Genomic DNA, 8,552 nt, shown 5'->3' with positions numbered 1-8,552 from the left:
TAAAGGCAATTGCAACTGTTCTATATCTCAAGGCCAGCACATAGCAGATGTGTGAAATTTGGAGTGCTAGACATAAACTTTTATTACCAAATTATAAATAATTTCTCTCACTTACAATGTTCACCTTTCAAGTTCATCTTGATTAAAAGGCAAGGGCAGCATCTCGCTGATTTCCATGAGCTACACAGCTGAGAAAGCTCTACCACGGTACACTAGGAAAAGATAATGCAATGCAGTTTTTAAAACAGTTTTAATGCAGTTTTCTACTGAGAGCCAGGTATGCAACATTTTAGATCAAAACACTTTTACATCTAGAGGACAAGCAAACAAAAGATAATAATTACCAATGGCATCTGAATTCTGTTTTCACCCTTGTAGATCTGGAATCCTTAAGGAGTCACTTTAAGGCTAATTTACCTCTAGGAATAGCACATGAGACTGCTTTGAGACCTCTGGAAAACCAAGGAAAATTAGCCAAGATTTGGGCTCATGGTTTGGTCTCAAACTATGGAAGAAGGGAGCTAAGGATACAGAACTTGCCAATCTCAATGCCCATGATTCAAATCTGATGTGCTTGTGAGGTTCACAGGCTGTGGAACAGCCAAGTCCAAGGGTTTTGTTGACTGACAGCAGCCAATCAAAGTACCCACACACATAGAAACTGTAATTAAGGATAAGCCTCAGCAAGCTAGAAAGCAGCCTATTGAGCAGAAGGTATAACAGCACAGTTTCTGATTGCTTGGAAAATAACATTACAAGCTCTGAAGGTAAACTTGTAAGAAATAAAACGAAGAGGAAGGCTCACAAAACAAAGTGCCCCTGGTTTGATTTGCAAAATTCCTACGCAAATTTACCAGCCCAGACATGAAAGTTTTATTTGCCCAATCTTTCTAGTGGAGATTGATAACAATGAAAACCAGAACATTCCCTTATCAAAGCATTACTCACTGAAGCCAGGCAGCCAAATAAAACTTTGCAAGTCTTCTCCCCTGAGTAACTATTTTATGTTCCTTTTCTGCTTCAAGTACTAGATATAATCAAGCACAGTTGGATGCTCCTGATTAACATGACGGTTGCCTGGAAACACAGGCGTAGCGTGGCCAAACTTCCCTGTCCGTGTCTGTGATGGAACTCTGGGACAGGCAGGTGAATAATGCTGGGTTTGCAGCTCTTGCCTCTTACAAGCCTTTTAGACTAAGCATCGGAGAAAAAATTGGAAAAAATTGCGACTGGGCACGTGTTTGGAAAGGTACTAAACCAATAATGGACAGATTTAAAAAAACCCAACAAAACAAGACAGTCCAAAAGCTTTCACAGATGATTAACTCTTGTCACAGTACTAAATCTTTAAAAAAAAAAAAAAAAAAAAAAAAAAGAGAGAGAGAGAGAGAGAGAGAGAGAAAAGAAGGGAAAAAAAAAAAAAAAAAGGAAAAAAAAAAAAAAAGAAAAAAAAAAAGAAAAAAAAAAAAAAAGAAAAAGTTTTTTCCAGACATCAGGAAATAGCTGAGGGAAAGGAAGAAGAACAAGTGAGATAATGGGGAGAAGTAGAAGAGTAGGTGAGCTCAGTTTCTACTTTTGCCAAGTTATTCCCAGGTGACTTAAAAAAAAAAAAAAAAAAAAACAAAACAAAAAAACAACCCAAACACTTACATTTCTATGCTCACTGATTCCTCTGTGAAATGAGCCTCAGCACTTTCCCGTCTTGTTCTGGACAGGATCCTGCCTGTGAGGTGCTCACCGTGTCTCTCATAAGGACAAGATCATTTGGGAACTACCAGGCTCTCAATAGAGTAGAATAGAAGAATGCACTGGACAGTATCGGACATTAGGAGGAATTCTTTCACAGAAAGGTGGATCAGACACTGGAATGGGCTGCTCAGGGAGGTGATGCAGTCACCATCCCCGGAGGTGTTTTAAGGAAAGACTGGATGTGGCCCTCAGCGCCATGGTTTGGGTGAAAAAGCGGTGTTGAGTAATGGGTTGGACTCGCTGATCTCTGAGGCCTTTCCCAACTTAACCGACGCTGCGAGATTTTTTTTCCACAAAACACCTTTTCCCTGTCAGATTTCTCTCCGATGGGGCGTTATTTTGTGCGGAATTCTAAACGAGACATAAAAACCCCCGCATCTCCTGCAGGGGCCGGGACCCACGGGCGGCGAGGCCTCAGAGCTGGGCGGTGGGGCAGGCTCCTCCCGGCCCCGGGCAGGCGGGGCGCGCCCCCAGCCGCGGCCGCGCGTTCCGCGCCCGGCGCCGACTGTCCCGCCCGGCCGCCGTAGCGGGGCGGGGCCGCGGGGAGCGCCGGGAAGGGGCGCGGGAAGCGCCGGCACAGGCGGCGGGCGGTGAGTGCGGGACCGGCCCGGGCCCCCTGTGCTCCCCGTGCTGCTTTCACATGGAGCCGTGCTCTCCGGCCGGCACCTCCCCCGGGCCGCTGGGGCCGGGCGGGAACGCGAGGGTTCCGCACGGGGAGGGCGGCTCCAAACGCCTGTGGTCCGGGAAAGGGGCACAGCCCTGGGGCGCCAGCATTGCTGGTGGCGGTGGGTGTTGATACGGAAACTGAGGATCCCTGGATTCACGGCTGGAATTGCCCATTGCCTTCTCCAGGAGGCTGGGAAATGAATTCGGCACCGTGCGGGTGTCTTCTGCCTTTGGCTTAAAACGCAGAACAAAGCGATGTTAGAGCAGAAGTCAAGCGAATACTGACTGAGAGGGGGTCGTGCACCAAACTGGGAGCGCCTGCTCCGTTTTTAAATCACAGCGTCTTTCCTCTGTAATCTAATCACAAGCCTTAACTTAGCCTGTTTTATTTTCTGAAGGCATGCTTTTTAATCTGTGCTTTTCTTATATCTGTGAGCCGAGATCGCTACTCTTGCTCTTACGGCACAGACTTCCGTGTACAGAGCATGGATGGACTGCCCCCTCCGCCCCTACAGAAACCCCTGGTTATGGCTTAGCCCTCTGGAACCATTGTAGCAAAAGGTTTTAGGGATGATAAGGCTTTTGGCACTGTTGAAACGTAAAAGATGCACAGTGTAGCAAACAAGAATTCTTAGTAATGCTTTCAGAAGTAATGAAAATTCCAAAGGGAAAGGTTAATGCAATGGCTGTAGGAGCTCTGTCTCTCCACCTCAACCCTTAAAGTTTTGCTTTCATCTCCTTCAGCATTTTCTCCTACTGAAAGTATTACAAATCAGGGGTCTGCCTGTCTGTACAGAGTATTTAAAACAATGTGGAAGCACATCTTTTACACTAATGTTTTCCCTTCTCAGCTTACCAGAGAAGATCAAGATGAGTCTCCGGAAGCAAACCCCCAGCGACTTCCTAAAACAAATCATTGGAAGGCCAGTTGTTGTAAAATTAAATTCTGGAGTTGATTATCGAGGTAAGTTCTCCATCTGACTCTCACAGTGAGTAATTCATCGAGGAGGCTGGAATAGGTGCATTAATTTTGAAAAGAAAAACAGTGTGATCCAGAATCACGGAGTAGGAGAATAGAAGTCTCAGAATGGTGACAGTAAAAATAGAAAATCAACTCTAGAGAAAGTGATTAAAAGAGGGGTAACAACAGTGGATTTAGAGATTAAAATAACTGATCTAAGTCATTAGTGTCCTTGGTCACGGTGATTAAAGTGGATGATTCTGAGTTTCTAAACTGATACTTGGAAAGGTTGTCTGGAATTACAACTCCTGAAACAGGCAGAAACAGCCCTTGTTGGAACTAGACCTTTCTTCACCTTTCTGTTCTCATTTTAGATGCAATACAAATCTTGATCCAGGAAAGCTTCAGAGTAAACCGTGCTGTCAGTCATAACAAAATTCTTACACGAGGGATGAAAGCGTTTTTAACATTCTTGGTTAAACAACTACTTAGACCTGTGTTGGATCAAGACTCACAGAGATACAGGAAAAAGTTGAGTGTAGCCTTTGACAACTTCATTTTAACACAGCCCATCAGTTTTATTCCTGATTTCTTCAGTTTATCAGTATACCTCCATGTATATAGGATTATAGATTTTTTGACCAGTTGATGAAACTTCTCTGTGCAGTGAAATGTCCTCATCCTGCTCCCGTTAAGATAAGAGTATCAACCTGACCAATTTTTAGTAGTATCTAAATTCATTCAAAACGAATCATGTGTTTTCTGTTGTGTTCAATTAAGAAATTTTATTCTGACTTAATGACTTAAATGTTATGGTTCTGCAGCAGATCCCTTCTTCAGAGAGGTTTACATCAAGTGGCTTAGCTTGGCACTTGTGAGAGGAGACTTGTTTGTGCTGTGACAAGGAACTTTGTGCTGTGACAATTTTAAATTGTTACTGTTCACTGACAGAGCAAGCAGTGCCTTCTTATCCCTTCCTGTTTCTCTTCAGTGTCACTCAGCTGACAAAATTTGCAGTCTCTCATTTCTTTGAGAACCATGTTGTCTGAGCACTTCAGGTGGGGTTGGGGGCTTACAAGGTTCTCTGCCTCTCTGTAAATTCTTTAGGGCAGGAGAATATAGAGGGAGCTCATTAAAGTCAATTAAAGCAAGTCATTTATCTGAGGGGCACACAAAAGGCAGGGCCAAACCAGATGTGGGTTTGGCTGCACTTTCTATTTTCTCTGAGACCATTGCTACCTCTCCCTTGGTAAGATCCATTTGTAAATGATGAACTACTCAACCTTCCCTTCAGCAAAGCTAGTTTAACGTGCCTACAGTCAGATACCACATTAATTGAACAAGAGTTCCTTGAACACCCTTATTTGTCACTGGATTTTTCTCCCCTCTTCACTTTCTTATTTCCCTGCACTCCTTTGATCTAGTGACAGAAAATCCGTGTAGTGTTTTAGTTTGAAAAATAAGCACTTGGTTGGTTTTCTGCAGAAATGTGACCAGCAGTTGTAAAAGGCAAACATTTACAAAACAGCATCTTGGGCTGTTGTTGCAGATCTGTCTGCATTCTCCCCCAGGGTGTGTTGCTGATTTTTTTTTTTTTTGTTACCTCCACCCTCAGAGGCCCCCCACACACCAACGTGGCCTCATGCAAGTGTTGATATGTCACTGAAATGCCTCGAACCATTGCCAAGTGCTGCAAATGTCCAAGGCAGGAAGCCCTGGGAAATGATCAGGGATATATTAATATATGGTTTCTGTGTGTAAATATGGATATGTACATTAAAACATCTCTACATACAGATAAAACAGAAAAATTGCTAGCCAAGGTGGGCAGTGATAATATTTGATGCCATTAGTGGTGTAAGAGTAAGCACAAAAAATAAAAAGGACAAAGAGAATGAAACAACCATGAATGCACTGCACTCTAGGAATGAAAGAGTCTGAAAATACTGCATTTATGGCCTACTGAGTTGTAACTCAGGTAAATCCACATAAAGTCCAGTTCTAATTTTGGACAAACATATTTTTCCGTTGTGTGGATCCCTTGGGATTACTAGAGTGGAAAAGAATCCTGACTTGGGTTTGGGTTTTTTGGTGCATTTAGTGTCACTTGATGAGCAGTTTTCCTATGCCTGTGGAAGCAGAGGAGAGAAAAACAAAAAGGAAAATAATAATCTTTAAGCCATGACAAGTTGGCAGAAGATGTTGAATTCCTGATTGTTATCTAGAAGATCCTGCACTAATGCTTCTGCAAAATGAAAATGTGTTGTGAGTTTTCTCCCTCTTCCTAAGTACAGCCAATATACTATATTTCAAGTTTTACTGCTAGGTAAATAGCTAGGTGTTATTCAGAGGAAAAACATTATTTAAATAGTATTGGCTGTGCAAGGATGAAGTCAGGAAAACCCACATGCAAGAGGAAGATAAAGCGACTTGTAAAAAGATCTATTACCTATGTGCTACTAAAATGCATATTTTCCTGATCAAAAAAAAAATCATCTAATACTACAAATTACAGGGGGGTTTTCATCAATTGCATTATCAAAACAGTGTAATTTTATTTTTGTGGGAAGATTTCAGTGGCCTTTGTTGAAAAGTATGTAGAATTTTGTTGACATCAAAATAGAGACTTGCAGCCAATGTTCTTCCAGCTCTGTAGGCGTGAAGACAAATACGTGTACACTGTCCTGTATTAAAAGGGTTGTTTTTCAGCTATATCCTTCACAAGTTTTGTTAACAACTCAGTTTACATAGCTTTGTCCTTAGGTTATGCAGTTACACTTAATGTCACTGGTGGTTTTTTTGGTGTGTGCTTAAAACACAAGTGAAAAGGGACAACTTACACTTTCAAAATGGAAATTGTCTATCTTTTGAAATAATGCCTTAATGTTTTTTTTTTACTCCTACAACTCTTACACCAGTTAATAACATAGCTGCCAGAGTGCCTGAGATTCCTTTCTCCCAGCTGAATTCTTTGAAGATGTCTGTCCATGCTTGGGTTTTTAGTTTGTTATAAGGATACAGGGTGGATTTTTTTCCCTGTACTATTCGAACACAACACAATTTTCTTCATTTTAAAATAAGTTCAAGCTGATTCTTTTTTAAACTGCCACTGTTCTCAGGTGTCCTGGCTTGCCTGGATGGATATATGAACATAGCTCTGGAGCAGACTGAGGAGTATGTAAATGGACAGTTAAAGAACAAGTACGGGGATGCATTTATCCGAGGAAATAATGGTAATTCCTGCTCCTTCTGTTACTGCACATTGGAAAATTGTCTTTTGATAGTCTGAGTTTGAGGGGTGGCTGAGGTGTAAGTAAGCTGCCTGTAAGACTAAAATATTCTTTCTTGGAAATCTTTACAGTATTTGCTTTTTACAGTTTCACTTGCCAGGGTTTGTGCTTCTCTACTTTCCTGTGGCCCTTTGCTCCTCTGAACTTGAAGTTCATTAAGAGAAGCATGCTCTTTTCTAGCCTTATGGAGCTTATTTTCTACTGTTTGACAGGCTTACTCCTTGCTTACTGCTTGCTTAGATGGCCTCTGCACCCTAAGAGTTTGTGTTTTTTAGGCAAGCTGCTGCATAAATTTATGTTATAATGCAGATATTACAGTGACTCAAATATTTTTCTGGTGAAGCAGTTTTCCAGGACTGAATGAATGCTTATCCGTAGTCCTGGAGGCTATTTTCATCTTCTGAGTGAAGATTTTACCACCAGTCAGAAAAATCACTCCTGCTTTAATATTGAGCCTTTGAATATCTAAGTGCAGTAGGTGGATTTTAGTGCACTTCAAGGACAATCCCAGGCTCCTGCAATGACTCTCTGGTATCAGGCTGTAATAGCAGGACATGCCAGGGAGAAGAGTATCTAAAAATAGAAAAGGTTCACAAGTCAGAGTGAAGAGACTTGTAGAGGAGGTAAATGAAGCAGAGTTTGACCAAGTTGCCTGGGAAGAAAATGGAGCTCAGCAAGGAGACATGGAATAAAAAGACACAAGGATTGAATCTCATGTTAGAAAAAGAGTCAAAGAGAATGTGGCAGCAGTGTAAAAGAGCATTTTGGGTGGAGAAACAGTTTTTGAAATGAGGCCAACCCTTGATTTTTGCAAGGCATTTGGGACTGGAGGGATTGGAGTGACATTACAGCTGGAGAATCAATTAAGGAAATAATCTGTTATGAAACTTAAAACAAATGGATGAGAGGCAGAAGGCTCAAGAACAGGCTGAACAGAGAACTGAAGACATGTGGCAGGTTTAGGAGCACAGCATCACTTTGTGTTGTGACTGGATCTGTTCTGGGGCTATCAGCCAAGCAGGAGGAAAATGTTTGTTCCTTCATAACTAATCATTAGCTTTGCCTTAAGTGCTTGGGATTTCCAGCTTTTGTGGAAAGATCACAGCATTAGTGACTGACACCTGTAATTCTGCTGCTGAGGAATTCTCTCATGCTCCCCTCAGAAATACTTGGTTCCTGCTCTGTTCAGCCTACATCTGCTGGAGCATAGTTGGGCTGTGAATAAAATAAATACTGAACCAAAGCAATACATAATGTTTAGAGCTAATGGCATTTTTTGAAACTTGGACTCGGAGGTTGCCTAGCTTTGTTCATGCTGAATGGGATCTCTTACAGTGTCAGTTTATATGCCATGGAAATAAGATGTTTTAAATAAAAAGGCTTCTGCATGTTATTTACCCTCTTCTGTGTGCCATTTTCTCTTTCAGTGTTGTACATAAGCACCCAGAAGAGGAGGATGTGAAGATGCCAGAAGGAGGCTGTTTTTTTGTACTTGTGAACCTCTTTGACGTGATGAGTCCTATTTGATTTGTAGTTCAAAATCCACAGGTGAAAGACACAAGTGTTTAAGTATTTTTTTTAAATAAATGTAAACGTGACTGTAAACTGCTTGAATGCTTTTGTTTCAAAGCATTGCTCTGTTCCACTGTACAGAAAAAACAAATAAAAGAGAAGCATGTAATAGTGCTGCAAGACTAATTTGAAGCAACAGCTCATTTAATTGTGCTAACAGTTACAAAAATACCGATTGGAAGTTAAGCAGGCATGGAGTAATTGCAAATCAGAGTCCTGTATTGATGGCAAAACAATAGTTGAACTGATGGTGGGAAGGGAAACACTGATGGTTTGGTGACAATGACCTGTCCTTTTTGGAAAGCACAGGGTCA

General features: G+C 41.7%; 1 protein-coding gene across 1 annotated transcript; it reads left to right on the top strand.

Moving 5' to 3' along the window:
* The first annotated feature begins 2,306 nt into the window (after window positions 1-2,306).
* LSM6 (LSM6 homolog, U6 small nuclear RNA and mRNA degradation associated) lies at window positions 2,307-8,275 on the top strand. The gene is made up of 4 exons (XM_066318070.1): window positions 2,307-2,339; window positions 3,267-3,379; window positions 6,496-6,609; window positions 8,094-8,275. The coding sequence occupies exons 2-4, from the start codon at window positions 3,286-3,288 to the stop codon at window positions 8,126-8,128; spliced, it is 243 nt and encodes an 80-aa protein (XP_066174167.1). The 5' UTR covers window positions 2,307-2,339; window positions 3,267-3,285; the 3' UTR covers window positions 8,129-8,275.
* Window positions 8,276-8,552: the final 277 nt, after the last annotated feature.

This window comes from Sylvia atricapilla, chromosome 4 (genome assembly GCF_009819655.1).
Source record: "Sylvia atricapilla isolate bSylAtr1 chromosome 4, bSylAtr1.pri, whole genome shotgun sequence".
NCBI lineage: Eukaryota > Metazoa > Chordata > Aves > Passeriformes > Sylviidae > Sylvia > Sylvia atricapilla.
Note: the sequence above shows the minus strand (reverse complement) of the source record. Positions and strands in the feature narration are given on the sequence as shown.

What these genes read in the sequence shown, in the direction of transcription:
- LSM6 (XM_066318070.1), top strand. Translation starts at nt 3,286, where the DNA reads ATGAGTCTCCGGAAGCAAACCCCCAGCGACTTCCTAAAACAAATCATT. An exon ending in TTCTGGAGTTGATTATCGAG is followed by an intron (nt 3,380 to 6,495) that starts GTAAGTTCTCCA and finishes CACTGTTCTCAG; the next exon opens with GTGTCCTGGCTTGCCTGGAT. An exon ending in ATTTATCCGAGGAAATAATG is followed by an intron (nt 6,610 to 8,093) that starts GTAATTCCTGCT and finishes TTTCTCTTTCAG; the next exon opens with TGTTGTACATAAGCACCCAG.